The following is a 21,724-nucleotide window of genomic DNA, read 5'->3' as shown; positions in this document are numbered from 1 at the left end:
CTGCAAATGCGATGAATGCAGGCGTCAACGGACCCTCAACGCTGATTGAAGAAAACTCCACGGAATGGATTGCCACGTTGCCGTGCCGTCGACCCGGTCTCCGCATCCTCTACTTCATACACACGAGTCCTAAAAACGCTGGAAACCACACGTGGTTACGAAAAGCCATTGGTGACCCACAGATCAAGGCCTCCCTCAATTCCGCCATGGTGTTCTTCGTCGGCAAGGCATCAGACCCGAATGAACAGCTACTCGTCTAGGGGGAGGCCACTTGTGAAGGAGACGTCGTCGTGTTGAATTTCACGGACACTTACCGGAATTTGTCATTGAAGTTCGTTCAAGGGGCCAAATGGGTAGAGGAAAACTGTCTCAACTCAAACACAACCATTGTCAAGATGGACGACGAGATTTTGGTTAACGTGTTCGCACTGCCTTCTTACGTGGACAGCCTGGCGATGCAGCGGAATGCCATCCACTGCTACTTGCACACAAATGTTCGCCCACTCAGGCAACAAAAGCTCAAGTGGTATGTCAGCAAGGAAGAGTACGCGCCAGAAAAGTACCCTGCATACTGTGCCGGGGCAGCTTTCATGGTGCGGCCCGCTGTGATGTTGGCGCTTTTCGAAGCTGCCAATCATCTCCCACTTTTTGAATTGACGACGTGTACGGCTCTGGTATCCTAGCATCATTAGCTAAAGTTGATATGGTGGATATACAGAAATACGTTGTCCTGCACATTGCCCAAGAAACGAGGAGTGTTGCGAACACAATGCTCTTTATGCACACGGACCTTTCAAACCATTTTGACGACAAACTCGGCGAAATGTGGCAGAGTGTTTTGAATGGCGCAAAGTCCCCAAATGCTCGTCGTTGGTGGATGGTGAAGGTAGGCCATCGAAAGACACTGCCTCGGTTAGTGAACTAGGTAGGTGGCAGAAGTTGGAATTCAAACTTTAACCTTTCTAGAATGCAATAATTATCTCTAAATATTTATTTATGTAAGTATTTCAAACTTCATTTCCATCTCTCCGCTGCTGTTACAGTTTTGGCGCGCTCAATTCGTATTGCCTTATGATCTTTATCGGGCAGCCTAATTTCATGCATAGTTCATTTATATGTGTGAAGTCGTATACTGCTAACGGCACCCACCGCAATGGCGCTCAAATACGGGGCTTTACGCATGCTTTTTGCATTAATGTTATTTTTTGCGAAAGTATCTTGTAGACCCCTAAACAAAAACAGCTGTTCTTAGAGCTCTGCTATTGTAAAAATAAAGGTGATCCACCCTTGCAAAGACTGTTAGCCTAAGCCTCTGTACAGTCGTGAGTAAGAAGGATTAGCACCCATGACGGATCACCGGATCAAAGGAATGACAACGCTGAAAATGAGAGTACCGGGCCGTTCTTTTTATTCATTATTAGGGGAGTTTAGCGAAATTAAACGGTTCAGGAAAATTTATTTTACTGCCTCGGCCCCTCTGTTTCCTGTTTCTTGTAACACGTACATAAAAAGTAGCAATTTCAATCCATCGTTGCATATGATGACCAAACCAGTAGGAATAGCACCTTATACAGTCAGTCACGTTAGGCCGGCCCTTCGATGCCTCGGGCGATGCCAGGTTTGATAAAGTTCACTTCCTGCTGACCAACTGCCCATCTCCTGTGCTGCAAAATAGGAACGGCACGGCAGGCATGTCTGCGAACCGGAGTGCCACATAGTAATAAGTCATTTTTCTGGACGCAAGAAACTTATGTTAATATTTTTTACTCATGTCTCTAGCAAAAAACGAAACGAGTGTGCATAAGAAGACTAACACCGCATGAAATTGGATAAAATATGCAGCGATTACTTATTTTTGTCTGATATTGAAGTTTTCATTGAATTTCATAGTCATTTTCGAGAAGACGGGACTCTTTGAGGTCATGCCTTATGCCGGCAACGTCTAGAAGAACTGTGTTGCTTTTTTCACCCTATTTGAAGATGATTCGACACAATGATGTTGTTTTTTTCTATTGGCGGGGAAATGAACTCATGGTAATCCTGTGGCACGTGCAGTCACTTTCATGCTGTGTAGCATACTGCCGTGTCATCTCGCGCTCCGCAATTCCTTTTGCCTAATGCTGGCGGCCATCCGAATGATGAATGCTGCAATCTTGCTTAACATAATGCAAAAGTTTATGCATAGTGTAATATTTATAAGTCTATGCACTATTCCCTTTCTGCCAAGTTTTCAGAGTTTTCAAGTTGGGCAAAGCAGGCTCACTTACCGCTATCGCTAAGGGGCTTCGGAGGTTCTGCGAACCGAAACACCGAACGAAGTCTGCAGTGCTGTACATAGACTCGATGCTTGGTGCAATAATTCTTTCAATAGTTAAACCACATCCGTAGCTCTGATGGCATGACACTGTGAGTTGCCAGATTGGAAATATTTGCTGCTGGCGAAAACAAGCCGTTCTGTGCAGCAAACTGTGCATCAATATCAAGCGCGGCTGTAGTACAATGCCCATCAAATATTCAGGCCCACATTAAAGCAACAATGAAACACCTGGCGTCCAAGTACGTGAAACCAAGAATGAAAGAATCGGCTATATTCCTCTTAAGGCGTAACAGCAATGACTGCATATTTTTATACCTTTCATTTTTTGCTATTTGAGAAAACGGCTGTGAAGAGCACGCTAGTGGAGTTAGTGCATTATGTACCTTTTGAGTGTAGACGGATGTCGTTAATGCTCGCATGAGCACTTCAAAGGTAGAAGGGCATTTATGGTTTTTTTGGTGCGCAAGAGTGAGTAAGGGTGTACCACTGTTCTAAGGCTTTTTGAAGAAATTTTAATCTTGTCAACCGAACCTCACTGAAATACTTTAGTTAAACTGCTAGGCTTCCTTACCGCCATATTAAGAGCGGCTTAAAAGACGTATCTGAACTCGGAGAAAGTATGCACGTCATCTCTGACATTTGAACATGGACGGCGGAACAAAGACGAGTGACGTCCAACGACTGGATCAGAAGGGTAGGACTTGAGAATGGGCATGCCCTTTTGAATGCCGTCTTCGCTCTTGTGGATGCTGACGCGCGTAAGAGGGTCATGCTATTTGGTCGTTCAGGTTCTTGATAAAAAAGAAAAAAAAACAACAACTGTCAAAATGCACTTCTAGTAGACTCGAGGCCTTCTTGGCGAAGAGGAAGAAGGCGTTTTTTTTTTAAATAGTATAAAAAACGCATCATTTTGTTTGTGCTGTGCGTAATATACTAAGCTGCGAAGCAAAACCTGATAGTCGCTGCTCATCACAATAATAAATGGTAATGAATATTTGACTTCTCATTTTTTCGTCAGCCCGAGGGCAAGCGCGTGAGTCTGCCTGCACCCCTAATATACTAATACACCGCTTGACGCTGTGTGGTAGCCGCTGTTCCTTGTTGCAGTTGTAAAGTCCTGCATGCTTTAAGAATGGTGTGAGATTTTCAACATTAGTCTTAAATGAAACTTTAAGCTTTGGTACAAGCTGCTATTGTTATTTGCTCTCACTTAATGTGATAATTACTTAAAATTGCGCTCGCTGAGTTGACTTACATTAATGTAGAGAAACTGACATAGTAGGGGCAAGTATAGTACTGAAAGCAGGCACAGTGTGCTCCATATTAAATTTCAGCACTTCAATTCATTTGTATACACATGCCGGTGGCGCTCTTATCTCGTTGTAGAAATGTAGAATGTAGAATGTGGTAATGTAGAAACAAAAATTCAATAAATAGAATGATGGTATAGTTAAGCAATCTAAAACAATAATTAAGATATAGAGGGAAAATGAGCAAGATAGGAACAACTACCACCCCGTTTAAAAGGGGACGCTCCTATATTCCATCCATCCATCCATCCATCCATCCATCCATCCATCCATCCATCCATCCATCCATCCATCCATCCATCCATCCATCCATCCATCCATCCATCCATCCATCCATCCATCCATCCATCCATCCATCCATCCATCCATCCATCCATCCATCCATCCATCCGTCCGTCCGTCCGTCCGTCCGTCCATCCATCCATCCATCCATCCATCCATCCATCCATCCATCCATCCATCCATCCATCCATCCATCCATCCATCCATCCATCCATCCATCCATCCATCCATCCATCCATCCATCCATCCATCCATCCATCCATCCATCCATCCATCCATCCATCCATCCATACTCATAAGCATTTCTCCTTCAGCTGGGACTTCTTGTTGCTCACACTAATCCACTATTTTAAAGGTCATGCTTGAGATATGGTTCCTTATGTACTGCTACAGACTAAGGATGAAAACGAAGTCCTGCAATGCCATACTTGCCACTGTTATAAGGTGCCCTTTTTGCGAAGGTGAGTGTTTCCAACGGCTCTGAGGAAGCAGAAGCATGAGTATAGCGATGATTTCCAGTGTCAGATTTCGTCGTTTTAGGCAGACACTCTCGAGCATGCACAAGAGTACGGATAGAAAGAAACTGAGTAAATTAACACAAACTTTCCCACCACGTGCACAGTACTGACATGCATGCAGATTCGGTTACTCAATATATGAAAGCAAGGAAATTACTTAGGCGTTTGCTTTCACTGCCTGCAGTGATCGTCAAATTACTTGAAATGCAGTAAGGCAGGCAGTGATGCTGTCAGTTTTCACGACTTCCCTATTGGGAATGCTCTATGCTCCCTTCACCCTAGAAAAGGTTGAAGGGAGCCATTCAGTTTTGGACGGCATGCTCCTACCAACCCCACATTGGCAATGAGGCACTCATAGCGACGAGAAACCGCTTATAGATGTCTCACGTCGGGAGTATGTTGGTGATAATGAAATATAATGACAAACATTTACAAAAAATAAAGAAAACGCCCACCGTTTTGTGTTTGCTGTCCATTGTACAAAAGTTTTGCATTTTTGTATTCTCAGCCTTTTAGATGGCTTAGGAAAACGCAGTTGGCCTGGAAACATCCCTTCGATTTTAGCGCCGCAGGTGTGCAGCCGATTATGTGAATTCTCGCTCGGCTATTTTGTACCTGGCGTCTGTAGAGCCGCCGGAGACAGCCAGCACCCACAAACCCAGACCGAGTGGTTGTGCAAGAATGTGTGAAGGATGGGTCACGTGACACCGCTCAGAAAACACAACGACAAGGAACAGCTGCAGCGGGGCGGGAAATTGGCAACACGTTGGAATCTCGTCACTCTGACCTCTCAAATCATCACAGCTTCTCGAAACACTAGCGCCACAGCGGCAAAAATCGTGAGCGTTTGCTCTTGCATGTGAAGCCGCCTAATTGTAAAGCAGCGAAGTAAGGATCGAAGCATGACGCTTGCGGCATGCGCACCTAAACAAAAGGGCGCTTTACGGGAAGTATCAGTAAGGGCTCTGTGAAGCTAGGGATTGAAATTAAAATCTTACGAAACAGCTGTTGAGAAAACAAACCGCATAAAACTCGCCGTGGTGCGCCATAATAAGGTTCTCAAGGGCGCCAGAGCGAACCCTGGCCTCGGTGGCCAGGTACGTGTGTGCTGTGCGATGTAAGCCCACATAGAATAACCTCAAGTGGTCGAAATTTCCGGAGGCACCAACTGCGGCGCCTCGCACAGCTCGAATCACTTTAGGACGTTAAACCCTATAAACCAAACCAACCAGAAGTCCCCCCCCCCCCCGCCCCAAAACAATAAGCCTAAAAGGAATTGCTTTGCACAATGTTTTTTTTTTTTTTTTCAAACACCAAGTCAGATCTCCGTATTTTTATGTGTCAGAGTACGAAGGGAGTCTTTTCCGACCAGAGGTGTCATTTTACGCATCGTACGCGCAAGCTTAGGTGCTTTCCCGCACCTTTATCTTTGAGCGACCGCGACGCCGGGTGCGCAGTGGCTGTCGTGCGCTCTACTTCGCTGCATGCGCACTCTCCCTATCGCCGCGAATGAAGAAATAAGGCGAACGCCACACCTAAATATGGCGTAGTCAGCCAAACACTGTCCTCCTCACCCATGCGACAACAAGGTAGCCGTTTCACCCTTACCCTCCATATGCTCTGTACGCCGCCACTGGCAGTGGCGTAATAATTTTAGAAATTGCGCTGGGGAGGTGATTTTCAGCTTCTTATCTATCGCTGCACGGATCCCCGGTGTTCCCGGCTGTGATTTCTTGCTATTTAACGCTTTAATTCCCCGTTCACCGAAAACCCGGCGTCAGCGGCCTTCGCCAGCGTTTGCGTTGTTAGCGAAAAATCGAGACCATTGCTCTGGCAGGCGCTAGCCGACAGCTGAAATGGTCGAATCAATGCCTCCTAAAGAAAATGCCTGTAGTGTCAGGAATTTTTTTTTTTATCCGCCGGAGAGCGCTCGTCCGCCGTGTGGCGGCGCTGTCGGATGACCCCCTGGCAGACGACACGCTGTTGGCGCTGAATGCTCTTGTGACTGTTGTTGAAACAAAAAGTAAGCCTTGTGGTGCGCTGTTTTTCGTATTGTTTGTCTGTTATGTTTAGCGAAATGATTTAAATATTGGCGGACCGATGAATGCGCTTTCTGGAGCGAATGCCGAGAGAATAAAAAGCGTGTCTGTTGCGTTCCGTTTCAGATGTCCGGTAAACGAAGAAGCCCGCGGCGCTTCATTTCATGAAGGTCCTGCCAAGGTCAATGTACAACTGGTCGCGCAACTTGGAAGAAAACGCGTGCAGCTGCCTACTGCCAGCGGCATCAACTCGATGATGATGAGGGTTCCTGCGAACTGTGAGGCAAATTACTAGCGCACAGAAAATAAGATCTGCCAGAACTCCAAAGTACTAGAAAGTTAACATATAATATTCTCGCTCAGAAATGAATGCAGTTTTTGTTTCTTGCGTAAGAAAAAACGTGTCACATTTTTAATCCTATTTTAACTTCTTTCTAACGGCCTCTCTCGGCCACTTATTATCCGCTGCGTAGTTGCCCAAAGCTCAGAAATGGCTCAGACCAAAGCTCAGACCGCGGATGGGTGCGTCATCGGCCCCGGTTCAACGTTCATCGTTGCGTGCTGCGTACAGAGTGGTTTATTTGTACCGAACAGTCAGTATTTCATTCTGCTGGTTGTGGTAGAGCTTTACAGCAAGGCGAAGACTGTGTGTGCTCGATGAGAAACTGATTGCCGCTGCATGTGCGCATTTCCGGACGATGGGACAATGCTGCGTCACAGCTCGGCGGCTCGGTTCGGCCTCCCAGGCACGTCGCAAAAGTGGTGGCTTGTTTTACGGATACACGTCTGCATGAGCGGCGTATCGCTGCATGTTTTAATTGAGCGGTGAAGGTGAGATTTTATTGCCTCAAGACGCGTGTCGCATTGCTCTAAGCATTCCGTTCCGCTCCCTTTGCTGCGTGTTTTGCTTACGCGTCGTATTACCGCACCAACGTTCGCTGAACGTGCTTTAGCTGTTATTATAGTGATGTTCCTTTTGTCAATGGGATCTTTCTCATGAACATGTTAAATGCTTAAGTTGTAAATTTGTAACCTCACATTGACTCCTTTCAGTGGCAAATGAAGCTCGAGTAAAATATGGGAATCATGAACAGGGCGAGATTTATTGGAGCGAAGCTATATCGTAGATATTTTCACTTCTCAGACGCAATAACTTCTAAATACTAGCAATCCCAATTTGAATTGCTTACCTAAGCTCTTACAGGTTGGCGTTCTAGCGCTAGCGTTAGTTATTCCGTTCGTTTGTTTTTTTGTTATTTGACGCTGATATGTACTTTGTTAGCAAGATCTTTTACCCTTTTATAATCTCACAGCGTCTCGTTTGGAGACCTACGCTCAGGTTATTTTGTTATCACGAGGATTTCATGAAGACCGTGACGAATGAGCGGTGGTCGCTTTCCTACACTTAAAGATTTCATTGTCGTGAATCATCCATGTAAGTAATCGTGAATTAATAAAGCCTGGCTTTCTATGCAGCACAGCTTCACTCATTTATGCCCTTAGTGAAATGCCTCAAGCCATGTGGTTCTATCCATATGCTTGCCGAATTCACTTGAAGGCCCTTGTTCGCAAACGTGCCCGAAGAAATAAGCCCCAGAATGCGTTTACATGACGCGCGACGAAAGACTAGGCTAACGACGACGGAGGCAGAACGATGTTATGATAAGGTGGTTAAAGATGCCGTAACATTTCAGTTAACGTAAAACTTGATAGTAGAAATCCATGTCAAGTAAAGTTGGCTGAACAGTTACGGTGTCCATTTTTCTGCCTTATCCGAGCATCGTTCTGCCTCCGTCGTTGTTGGCCTTGTTTTTCGTTTAGAAGTAAAAAGACAATCAAGTTCCCCGCCAAAAGTACGTCCCTGTGACGTCACAAGCAACGTCACGTGTTTGTTGTGCCTCACAGTTTGCAAGGGGCGCCGGGAAACTAAAGCCTCGCTCAGAGTCGACACGCAGGCTTCTATGAGAGTTGCGCTACCATTTGTTCTTCTACCATGGTCCTGCCGGCGTATACCTCCGGAAAAGGTGGCTGAAGATAACCCGAAAAAGAAACTGGCAGTCAAACACTACAACAAGTTTTTCTGTAATTTCAGATTTCATGTCTAGCGAAATGACTTTCGTAAGGCCGATGTGTAAAAGTATCTCGTGCTAATCATTTTTAATCAGTGCCCGTCATACCGAAGGCCGGCACGGCCAAAATTTCTTTATGACAGCGGCATAAAGACCCGAAAACGTGAAGATGATTCGCCGGTGGGCATTGTTTATGTATATTCCTATTAACCTGGGCCATCGGGCTCGAGCAAGAAATTTGCGTGGGTGGCTTGCATCGTACATGAGGCAGCCGACCATGTAAATCATGTGCCCGTCCATCAAACCACGTCTGCCTTACTCTCGTGCGGCAGACTAAATTAAGATCGTCAGCAGCTTTCATTGGCCAAAAATGTGGTGTGATAAGGAATTACTCGCTTTAAATTCACGGATATGAATTATGGTGCGTATAAAAAAAAAAGAGCGAAAGCTGTAACCTATCTACACCTCAAAATGTGGCCCACTCCGAGCACAATTAGGTGATCAGGAACATCTTCACAAATTGCTCGCCGTATTTGTTTATCCATCAACGCGCGCTTGCTTCCTTGCAAGCTCCTTTAATTGTTAAGCGGAAAAACTAGATCAATACCCGTGTATCCTAACATCTTTGTACGATCGTGTGCGTCTCGCAGGGACCTCGTGAGCTGCGTTTATCGCGAAAATAATGGAGAACAGGCAAATTGCTTTATTTTAGGTATGCTCTATTTATTGAGGAGATACCGTCCGGCGAATTCTCGCCAGAAAAAGGACCTAACCTACGCCACATCCTAGCTGCTCTACAAGATCTTCACCCGATAGAAACACCTCCCATAACGCTCCGCGGCGTGGTTGTAATACACGTACACCAGTTTCACTAACTTGCAAGTACATTATGTGCACCCTGCAGGCCGACAGTGCACTCTCAATGCAATGTCATGGCATTCCAGGCTTCCATCGATTGCGCGCATTGCAGCCCTTTTTCACGGGTCCCCCAGTTGAACTTGAGAGTTCAGGTAATTCCGGATTATAGCATAGATTTTTCGAATTTTGTATTATGTCATGGATTATTTTCCCTCTTTAACTGCTTCTCAGTATTAACTGATTTCTAGTAATTGGCAAAATCACAACACATCTATGCACTATGCATGCCGCTTAGATAGCTATTTTGAAGTATTTCTAGCCTTTTAAAGCACTTCCTACAATATAACATGATTCTAACGTCTCCCCTTCGTAAACTGCCGCTACGATTGTGTTCAGACCTTAAGCAAAAGGTGCCAACGACATGGTCACACCAGTCAGAGATCGTACACTACACGTTTTTAAACTTCGAAACCGAAACTGATGGCAATTTTTAGCTCGGTGTAACAGCACTTGCTACACACTGAAATATTCAAAATACGTTTCCCGTCATCAAAGGCCAAAACTTTCAGCCTCAAAATCCCCAAAAAAGGATAAAACGGCAGGATTGAGCCCCACGCACCGCAGTCTTCCAGCCATTACTACTGAAACTGAGGGTCCTTTTTAAGCGCCGCGTAGCGGTCATCTCGTGCAACGTCGCGGTAGCGATCGGTGAGCCCATTGAAATCGAGGCGACGCTTCAGGCATGTTCTTCGGGAGGCATTGGTCGAACACTAACTAAATTAGGGTTGCTTGACATTACGCTTGTCAAGAGCTGCCAACTGGAGCCGCTTCTTTCACACGGGAGGGTGATATCAGAATCAGCCTGCCAAGCATCTAGCATTCACGCTACTCCTACGTAACGCGGGCACCTTCATACGGATGCTTGAAGCGAGGGTATATGTGTGGGCTGGCAGACTACGCTATCGCGTCATATTCTTGAAGACGGAGCTTAAGTGGCACTCACAATTTCTTCTCTGCTCTGGCCGATTTATCAGATTATGGCACGCAGAGTAAAACGTGAGGACACTGACGACGCTGTGGAAGAAATACGCGTCTGTTCTTCCACCGAGTGTTGGATAGCCAGCTGTGATGGTGAGCCTAGCTTCACTGATAGTATGGTTCATAGACTGTTTACGATGAATTCCAGTTGTTTTGTTTTCATTAATTTTCTTGCAACCAGGCTTCTGCATTGCAAGTACCTTTTATGCAGTTACACTGCAGCGTCTCCTATCAGTGCGACTTTTCGTCCCGCTCGCCGGTACATATCTGTTGCTGCTCGACTGTTCCTACGGGCCATGGTTTGGCAATACATGACCCGGGCAACTTGTTCAACCAGCCCATGATGTCACTACTGGGGGCTTCCACTATAGAATAAACTGCCTCATTATTTGATATTGTTAATTGATTTTGTTTATGAATATACTGTGCAAGCAGAAATCAATATGTCAGCAGTGCATTTATTTTTTTTCCTAACGTAAATATAAAGGCAGAAAAAAATAGGAACGATTGCACGCCACCGGCAGACTGTACGTACATATATATAGCTGTGTCTGGATATTGCAATCACATAATCAAGTAGAGTTATTTAGGCCATGGTTAATATATTTTATGCAGTAAAACTGCAGGTGACAAAGAGTAGTTAGGCGCCTTTCCACTATTCTCAGGAACTTATTGCTTCCAAGGAAAACATTCAAAACGTACACTTATGAGAAAACATGCCTTGTTTACGAATTATTTGTTCTTGGCTAGAAGCCAAACCTTCTTCAAATTTTCAAAAAAAAATAGGCATTTATGCAATAATCCATTTCATTAACTTGAGTTACTAAATATCAAGGTAAAGACTAAACATGTTATGCCGAATATCGCATTTTTGACTGTATGAATTCTATAAAAAAACAAATGATAAAAAACACCATTCCAAATATGTCTTAAAGTTTTTCAAACAGTTCTCAAGACGCAGGCAAGGAAGGATATGAAAAGACATGTTACATTATTTTGTTCCTTACCATGTTAGGAGAGCTGAAATGGGTCACTTCTACAGCAGTGGGTAAAACGCCTCAATGACGGTCGCGAAGCAGCTGCTACTCCACCCATTGCTTTCAATTCCCCGTAATTGCCATGACTCACATTTTTCCTCGGTGGACGGTGTAATGTACCTTATTTTTAATAGACACCATCTATTTGTGACTTAAGCGCGATGAAGTGGTGCTTCTGTTGTTGAATGAAACTAACAGCAGAGATCACGGATCATAATAATTCATGCAGAGAAAAGTTTGTTTTCTTGTGTTGCTGTGTGCTTGTTTGTAATAGACACCATCTATCTGTGACTTAAGCGCGATGAAGTGGCGCTTCTCTTGTTGAATGAAAGCAACAGCGGAGATCACGGATCATAATAACTCATGCAGAGAAAAGTTTGTTTTCTTGTGTTGCGCTATGTGCTTGTTTTTAATAGACACCATCTATCTGTGACTTAAGCGCGATGAAGTGGCGCTTCTCTTGTTGAATGAAAGTAACAGCGGAGATCACGGATCATAATAATTCGTGCAGAGAAAAGTTTGTTTTCTTGTGTTGTTGTGTGCTTGTGTTGTCATCCTTTCTTATTAAAAGCCGTGAACATCACAATATATTACAGAATATAAAATAATATGGATTTCTAAAACATCTACTATGTATTCCACGTGGACGGGTAAACGCAAGTTAACATAATTTGTAACAGAGTGCTCTCTTTTCACATTCAACAAATAAACTTTTGATCGTTTTATACCCAGTAGATTTGAGAACATCATATAAGTATCCAAGGTGAAAATATTTTAAATTATCATGAAAAATATCTGTACTGAAGCCACCCCTTCCTCTTCCTAACGTATCCTGATATAGCTGTCTTTTACTCCGGATCGGACATTCATACATGCTGCTTTCTGCTTTATATTTGATCGCAAATATAGCCGCACAGACTGGACAGCCTAGACAACTTGAGTCTAAGGCAGTCCCCAACCGGACTCATAGGCTAAAAACACATCGTAGCAGACAACGTCGCGAGCGCGTCAGCGCAGATAGTCACTCTCCGGAGCAAACATTTTGTATCCTGTTTCTTCAGGGTTATAAGACCCAAAATGTGCCCCATGCGAAAACACTCCTCGTATCGAACCCATGACGGGGCACATGCTTGCTTTGCTCTAGGCAAAATCCACGATCCTGCCAAAACAAAGACTTTCTTCTTTAAGATCACGTCACATGCGTGAGCAACAAGGCTGCAAGGCATTTCAATACAAATATGAATTGCACAGGAATGTGGCCAACGAACTAAGCGCCCATAACGTGCTGTTCTCTTCGACAAAAAATGAGAAAACAATAATGGAATTTTTGAATTAGTAAAACACCAGGCATCCCTTAGCAACCAGGGAACAGGCAGCACTAATGCGATACATTGAGTGCCTGAAACGGTCTCTTCTCAGAAAGGCTGAAGAACGTGCAACTGGTCACTGAGCTTGGGGAAAAATTGCATCAATTACTTCAAAAGAAAAAAAAAAAAGGTGAGTGTAAAGACTTGCAATCGGTTGCATGAATACATTCATGTACATGAAATTATGTTTACAAGGCACTAAGATGTCAAGAAGAATATTTGATTCATAACGAATATAAAATAATTTTGAAATTGTTTCAGGCTTCCGTCTCGGTTTGTGCAGTCCCAATAATCTTTATACAGCTCACCTCACGTTCCTTTTAAACTAAGTTATTTATTTTGCGAGAAAAAAGTTACATCCTGGAAATTTTTAAGGAATAAAATCTAATACGAACACATTGATAATGGCCCAAGAACATCTGAAACTGGCAGTAAGCGACATAACGCACATGGACTGGCTTAAACAAGTACAAAAACATCATACTCAAACTATCAATGGATGTCAGGAGTACAATTACAGATCGAAAGAAAGGGTAATGCTTTCAATTGCAAGAATAACATGCGAGAAGAATCATCACCCCAAATCGTGTTGAACCTCTAACATCGAAAAGACATCAAAATCTATATTTAGAAAGCATTCACTAATGCATATAGCATGGCACATTAATGATAGCAGTTCACGGACTGAAAAAAATCAACCACGAGAATGTCTGCATTCTCTTATTATTGATACTGTTTTGTTTTTGCGTTTTGATTTCAAGCTATTTTTTTTTTCGGCTGTAGAAATTCTTAGTATGCGCAACGCACAAAAACATCGCATTTTGGTTATCTGCTCAGGTCTTCGACTATATCTTAAAGAAGGAATTTCAAGAAATTATTACAGCTACGGGCGGATTAGCACCCGCTTCATGAACTTCTTTAAAGCGCCTTTGCAGATGCTGGAGAAGTGACAAGCTTGAGCTTTCGTAACTTGATAGAGAACAAAATAATGCAGCATGTCTTTTCATATTCTCCCTTTCCTACGTTCTGAGCATTGTTTAGAGTATTTGGAGCAAAATTAGGAAGGTAGTTTTTATAATTTTTTTTTGTAAAGAACTCGTGCAATGATGAATGCAATATTTGGCAAAAGATTTGTTATGCGTCCCCTTAATTTATAAATAATAAAGTCAGTCAGCTTAATTTTTGTCGAAGTGCCTATTATTTTGGAAATTTTGAAGAAAATTTGGCTTCTAGTCGCAGAGAAAATAATTCGTAAACAAGGCCTAATTTTTCTGAAGTGTCCATTTGGAATTTTTAATTAGAATAAATATCTTCATAAGAATGGCGGACACCCCTAACTTACTCTTTTCCACCTGTAGGTTTACTGCACAAAATATATTGACCATGGCTTAAATGACTGTACTTCTTTACGTTATTTCAGAATCCGGACACAGTGATGTGTGAGAAAAGTATGACTCTGGCGTAACATTGTTCATACGCTAGGAAAAAAAAATAATTGGAATGTTGACATATTGAGTACTATGTGCACGATATGTATAAAAACAAAATAAATAAAAAATATCAAATAATTAGGCAGTTTGATATCCCGTGTAATCAACTTCTGTTCTGGAATCAACTTCTGGAATAAACAGTGCTAAAAAGAGATGGGGACGTACGAAGTTCAAAAACGAGCGCAACGCTCATTTGTATACTTCATAAGTCCCTGTCTCTTTTTTGCGCCGTTTACACTGAATGAATGACCAACTTGCCCAAGCGTCTGTTTTATCCTCCTGATATCGGCAATGCATATCGGCGATTTCGGTCTTGGATTGACTTATTTCGCAGTTTTAAAAATATACTTGTTGTTTTTGAAAATTTTGCATTGGTACACTTTAGAGGCAGCTCTTTGAAACTGGAAACAGCCATGAACTCAGAACGGTTGAAAAAACACGGGGTTGTCATTTAAATCTTTCATCTAAAGCCCATCCGTCACACCTTCACTTTGCTTGCATTGGTCTATTATGAAAGCTGAAAATTTAGTCACCGAGAAATTTCAGTGCACCTTATTATATATTAGATCTTGAAGAAAAGTGCCAATGCGCAGTGAGCCCGCCATGAAGGTTTTTTTTTTTACCAGGATTTTGCCATTGTTTTGAAACAATAACTGCCAATCTTCGCGATAGCGTCAAGTTTTAAGTGTCGCAGAAACGCCGGCGTCTGCACCGTTGGCCTTGAGCCAAAAATCTTGATTTGTCGTCATGGCTATGGCGTCCGAGTCACCTAACGTCACACAGGAGTTTCAAATATCATAAACGACTATTCAAACGTGTCGTCACGCATGCAAATTAAGTGATTAAAACATAATGTATGATACGAAATAAAAGCCGCCGCATGTGCAAACCTAAAGAAGAATTTCAGCATACTCAAGCAGGATTCGGACCGACGTTTGTTGGATATTGGATAGCGAGCTAGACAAGCTGCTGACTGCGGCACGCAATGCACCTTTTAATGCATGCGAACAGAGGCAAATACAAAAATTATATTTACCCATGCCTCAAATCGCCCGACTCTACAATACAGGCTTGCTGCCTTTACATATAATGCATCACCATAAATACAAAAAACTGGGGTTTGGCCACACACATGCATTGAGATTCAAGGGGTTCTACCAGCGCAGCATGTACGTACTCCGCGCACCACAGCGCACTGCTATCGGAACACTGACATCGATGATCGTGGCGGTTATTCGGCATGTCGGTCCATCATTGGGTCTTATTTAAACTGAACAGTCCCAAATTGATCCCACGGAACAACACAGTTTCACTCAACAGTCAAGTGGCCTCATGGTGCATGATGTGTTCGTTGTAATATGCCCCACATTGCAATAACATCGTGACACAGAGTTAAACAGTGATTGGCGCATTACACAAGTTTCAATTGAACGCCCATGACATTGACATCACGAGATCCTATTAAATTATTTTATTCGCAAGCGCTGACAATATCAGACCGACGAGCTACTCTTAGGCATACGAATGGCGGATCTATGGCCTAACACTATGACCTCAAGTCATCCTCCGCACTAACTCTAGTATATAGTTGGCAGGGGACGTGGCTAATGTCACTGATGCACACTCTTACATACCTCAGAAGCTGCACGTCAGGAATTGAATAGAATAGGTCTTCAATGTCAATGCTGAACGCTGAAGCAGAAAGCTGTTTTCTGCACTTCAAAAACATGTACTACTGATAGTGAATTGGGAATAAGGAAATGACCTGCTATAATCAACGACTTCAGGTGCGTCTGTAGGTAGCCCGACACTGCATACTGCCAAGTATTGTTTTGAAACAATGGCACGAAAAGGGACGTCAGGCTTATGCGTATTCGTGGAGAAAATACGCTGAGCTGACATTCTTGTGCTCTATTAACAGCTGAAACCAAACGCCCAAGTTAGAGGTCTCCGTTTAACCTGAGTGCCTTCTTTTTCACGGCGGGTTGGTTTATGGCTACTGAAGAGAAGCATTTCTCAATGGCCTGTCCTGACGTTTCAAAGAACATGCCTTTGGGTACGACCACGAAAAAACTCTGCCCTGATGGGGTTGGTGCAGGTTAGTCACCGCTGCTTGCGGTGGGGGCTGCCCTGGCACTGAATTTTTATCTGTTGCAGGCCGTCATTGCACACGCCACCGCTGGTGGTGGACGACGGCTGTTGTTGTGGCGCGCGTCTTTGTTTCCCTCTTGCTTTTCTTTCTTCTCTATATTTTCTTCTATCTGCACGAGGCAGCGGAGGTGGCTCAGCTACAGAGCCAGTAGCAGGCCCGTGCGTTTTCTTTTCCTTCTTCCTACAGCTACAACAGCAACAACGAAAAAACCTTCTGTGTCCGATAACATTGCTCTCAAGCCATTGTTCGAGAAATACAACGTTAAAGGAAGTAACCGATCAGGGAATTTCGGCCTACTTTGTGGCTTCGACACAACCCGAAAACCTCTTCCCTCCGGTACAAGACGCGACTTAGAGTGGGACATAGCCAGTTTTTCAACAAGCTTTAACGGCGGTTCGAAGCAATGCTATGATCCAAAATGCAAAACTCTGCGGTTGAATCCTGGAGCCGAGGACGATACCAGGAAAAAAAAAACCTTATTTATACGGCACGATTCCTCTTCTTTTTGGGCAGTATCGGAAGCATCGAGTTCCACAAAAACTCGGTTGTCGGTTGTCTGGAGAAACGGGCGCTGTTTCCACGTGGGCCTTCGTGAGCATGCTAGGTCACTTGGCGGTTCCGGGACACACCTTTACAAGCTTGTTAACAGTCACAAATGCACTCCACTGTTAGAAGAAAACGTGTTCTGTAGAGGCCCATAGATAAAACACACGGAAGCTTATGGAGGCCTTTAATATATAAGAAAGTCCGCCGATAAATGTCTGAGAGCGCGTTCGTTGCTATTACTCGACTCAAAGTTTAAATATCTTGAAGATGCACTTTCCCTTGGTACGATTTGAGCTGTTACACGTGCCTCTTTGACTCGACCGTTTTGACATGAACTGGACTGCGCATGTCACATGTTTTTGCTCGTTGGATTTGTTTCTCTGATTTCTATACAAATTGAATGTCAGAATAACGTTTTGTCTGTTTATAGCGAGCACTTGTTCTGTCCTTAGTCTCAGCCCTCGTTCTTGTGGAACCACAAAAAAAAAAAAAAAAAAAGGGTCCGTACCAACTTACCCAGTTTTCGACTTTTTTTCATTACGTGAGGCGACGCTTGCCCAAGAAGGCTGGTCTGCGGTGGGACAATGAATGAAATTGTCGTACGTGGAAAATAGAGAATTGTTCGGTTGCAACATTTTGCGAATTTCAAAGCGTTACTGATTTACACTTCGCTTTTAAACTTCCTTCCACATTCCGTCCCTCTTTCTCACTATAACTTATTGCAAGACAAAACCTTTTGCCCGTACTCTGTAATTTCACTGGTACTGCCCTATAGACATATTGTCACGTCTCGAAAGAACCCCAAGGAGGACCCAAAGATAGGACGGGTTTAATAATCAACCAGGACGAGTCTTGCGCTCAAACTTCCTTCTCTTCCAGGCTCGCGCTTGTGGGGCCAGTCATCATCTTTGGCGTCGTCTTCTATGCGGCTATATTGTTGTCGTCAAAGTGATCTGTTTTAATAGCACGAGACACCTAGCTGCATAAAATAGAAGTATTGTCTGGTCAAACAAAATAAAAATCTGCTCGTTCTTATAGGTAGGTTGCCATGTATACCAATCAAAGATAAGAGAGTGAATGGAAATAAAACTATGTTTACGCTGATTGAAGGTCTCTCTGTTCATCAATAAAACATAAAGCATACTGTTGTGCGTACTGAGAATAAATATTTCCAACAGCTGCCAGGACAAAGGAGAAAGTACGTCATGCTTTTGGCATTTAGTTCGATCGCGAAAGTGGCAAGCTTCTTCGGCAAAGCTGTCGTGTATTCCCGGCCTTCGCCGCCGTTGGATCAGTCCGGTTAGGCTGGCAAGGCGAGTGGTTCTGTCTGGTACAGCCATAGACATCTAAGCCTTTCGCTGACCAGCAGGGCCATGATACGGCTTAACTGGCTCGTACTTATTCAGCGGAAGAACCGTGGGTTGGTCATCTTCGTGCTTTGTGTCTTTGGGGCTGTGAAATTATTATTCATTTTCGTCGAATACATTACTCAGAGACTTGAACACGAGCATTTCGAACCAGCCGGTAGAGATGGAAATAGTACGACCACTGCTACTGCCACTGCAAATGCTACACATGGAGGCTTCAACGGATCCTCCTCGCTGATTGAAGAAAACTCCACGGAATGGATTGCCACGTTGCCGTGCCGTCGACCCGGTCTCCGGATCTTCTACTTCGTACACACGGCTCCTAAAAACGCGAAAAACCGTACGTGGTTACGGAAAACCATTGGTGACCCGCAGATCGAGGCTTCCGTCAATTCCGCCATAGTGTTCTTCGTCGGCAAGGCATCGGACCCGAATGAGCACCGACTAGTCGAGGAGGAGGCCGCTCGTGAAGGAGACGTCGTCGTGTTGAACTTCACCGACACGTACCGAAATTTGTCATTGAAGTTCTTTCAAGGGGCCAAGTGGGTAGAGCAAAACTGTTTCCTCAACCCAAACACGACCATTGTTAAGATGGACGACGACATTTTGGTTAACGTGTTTGCACTGTCGTCGTACGTGGACAGCCTGGCGATGCAGCGGAATGCCATCCACTGCTACTTGCACACAAATGTTCGCCCACTCAGGCAACAAAAGCTCAAGTGGTATGTCAGCAAGGAAGAGTACGCGCCAGAAAAGTACCCTGCATACTGCGCCGGGGCAGCCTTCATGATGCGACCCGCAGTGATGTTCGCGCTTTACGAAGCTTCCAATCATGTCCCACTTTTTTGGATTGACGACGTGTACATCACTGGCATCCTGGCATCATTAGCTAAAGTTGATATGGTGGATATACAGAAATACGTTGTCCTGCACGTTGCCCAAGAAACGAGGACTGTGGCGAATATGATGATCTTTATGCACACGGGCCTTCCAAACCGTATTGTGGACAAACTTGGCGAATTGTGGCAGAGTGTTTTGAACGGCGAAAAATCCCCAAATACGCGACGTAGGTGGACGGTGAAGGTAAGCCATCGAAAGACACTGCCTTGGTTAGTGGACTGGGTAGTTGGCAGAGGTGGTAATTCTAACTTTAACCTTTCTAGAATGCAGTAACTATCTCTAAATACTTATTTAGGTATTTATTCCAAACTTTATTTGCATATCGCGGCTTCTGTTCCAGCTTGGGTGTGTTGAATTTCTATTGCCGTGAAACGTTATCGGGCAGCCCAATTTCTTGAATAGTTCTTTCACATCTTAAGTCGTATACTACTAATGGTACCCGGTGTAATGGCGTTCAAATGTTTGGCTCTGCGCATGCTTTCTGCATAAAGGTTATTATTTGCGAAAACATCTTGTAGACCAGTAAAGAAAAACAGCTGCTCTTAGAGCTCATTTATTGAGAAAATAATGTTGATTCACGCTTGCAAATACCATTGGCTTAAGCCTGTATACAGTCGCGAGTAACAAGAATTATCACATGTGATCCATCACCGGATGACCGGAATGACAACCCCGAAAACGAAAGTGCCGAGCCGTTCCCATTTTTCAGCATTAGAGGAGATCAGCAAAATTTCATGGCCCAGGAAAATGTTTTTTTCACCATCTCTTTTTCACGTCTATTTTTGTAACATGCACATAAGCATAACAAAAATGAAGCCATCGTTACTTATGGTCACTGAGCCAATAGAAATGACAACTTGCACAGTCAGTCACTTGAGGCTGGCACATCGACGCCTCGGGTGGTGGCCAGGCTTGATAAAGTTTACTTCCTTCTGTCCAGCCGCCCACCCCCTGTGCTGAGAAAATAGGAACGGCACGGTAGGCATGTCTGTGAAACGCAGCGCCGCATGATGATAAGTCAGTGTTCTGGTCGCAAGCTACTTATGCTAATGTTTTTACTCATGACAGTAGGGTAGAAACAAGATGAGTATGCACAAGAAGACTGAAACTTGGCTTGAAATTGGATAAAATATGCAACGAAGACTTCTTTTTGTCTGGTATTGAAGTTTCTCTTGTATTGCATACTCATTTTATAAAACCTGCTGCTCTTTGAGGTCATGCCTTATTGTGCACCATTTTCAGAGACGATTGGACAGAATAATATTTTTTTTTGGCAGGGAAATGAACTCATGATAATTTTGTGGCGCATGAAATACTTTCAATACTGGACAGCATACTACCATGCCATCTCATGCTCCTTCTTTCTTTTTGCTTAATGCTGGCGGCCATCCGAATGATGAGAACAGCCATCCTGCTTATCATAATGCAAAAGTTAATTTGTACTGTAATGTTCATATGTTTATACACCGTTCGCAGGTGAATATAGGCACCGTTTCCTTTCACGCAAGTTTTCAGTGTCAATGCCGGCTCAACGGAGCAATATAAGACAACATGTTTATGCATCTGGGAAAAGCAGGACAACTCATCGCTATTCATAAGTAGTTTCGAAAGTTTTGCGAACCTAAAATAAACTCAGAACGAAATTTGCAGTAGTAGACTCGATGCTTAGCGCAACATTTCTTTCAATTGCGAGGCCACGCACGCAGCTCTCATGACACGGTACTGAAGTGTGTCAGATTACAAACATTCGCTGCTGGTGGAAAGAAGCCTTCCTCTTGATCTGTGTATCAATATCAGGCGCGGCTCTAGTACAAGGCCCACCAAATGCTCAGATCCGTCTTAATGAAATGATGAAACAACCTGCGTACAAGTGCGAGAAAAGCAAGAATGAAAGAGTCGTCTATGTTAAAGGTGGGATACTGGTGGCTAATGCCCGTTTTGTCTCCGGCCATAAATTTTACTCCCTTTTGTTTCAAGGCGTAATGCTAATGAGTGAATCTTTTCTACACACCAGTTTTAGTTTTTCCTTACAGTTTGAGAAAGCGGCTGTGCTGAGCAAGCCAGTGCCGTTAGTGCATTCATGCACCTTTTGAGTGTAGAAGGGTGTCGTCAATGCTCTCATGAGTTGTTCGGGTGTAGAAAGGTGTAACAGCTTTTTTGGGACGCAAGCGTGAGTTAGGTGTACCGCTGTTCTAAGTTTTTTCAATCAAAGTTTTCTCTGGTTAGTCGAACAACAACGGAAATACTTTAGCTGAACTACTAGGCTTTCTTGCCTCCAAATTTGGAGTGTCTTAAAAGACGTACCTGAAGTCGGAGAAAATATGCTCGTCATCTCTGACATTTGAAAATGGCACAGGGGGTCGAAGAGGAGCGACTTCGTACGATTGGGCCTGAAGTGTTGATTTCGAGATTGGTCTTGGCCTTTTGAATGCCG

General features: G+C 43.8%; 1 protein-coding gene across 1 annotated transcript; it reads left to right on the top strand.

Moving 5' to 3' along the window:
• The first annotated feature begins 395 nt into the window (after positions 1-395).
• On the top strand, positions 396-21,383 carry LOC146195363 (beta-1,3-galactosyltransferase 1-like). The gene is made up of 3 exons (XM_084596779.1): positions 396-593; positions 18,517-19,473; positions 21,324-21,383. The coding sequence occupies exons 1-3, from the start codon at positions 396-398 to the stop codon at positions 21,381-21,383; spliced, it is 1,215 nt and encodes a 404-aa protein (XP_084452905.1).
• Positions 21,384-21,724: the final 341 nt, after the last annotated feature.

Source organism: Amblyomma maculatum, chromosome 3 (genome assembly GCF_055883805.1).
Source record: "Amblyomma maculatum isolate TAMU_Amacu chromosome 3, ASM5588380v1, whole genome shotgun sequence".
In the NCBI taxonomy this organism is placed as follows: domain Eukaryota; kingdom Metazoa; phylum Arthropoda; class Arachnida; order Ixodida; family Ixodidae; genus Amblyomma; species Amblyomma maculatum.
The sequence above is the reverse complement of the archived record's forward strand: the minus strand, read 5'-3'. Positions and strand labels throughout refer to the sequence as shown.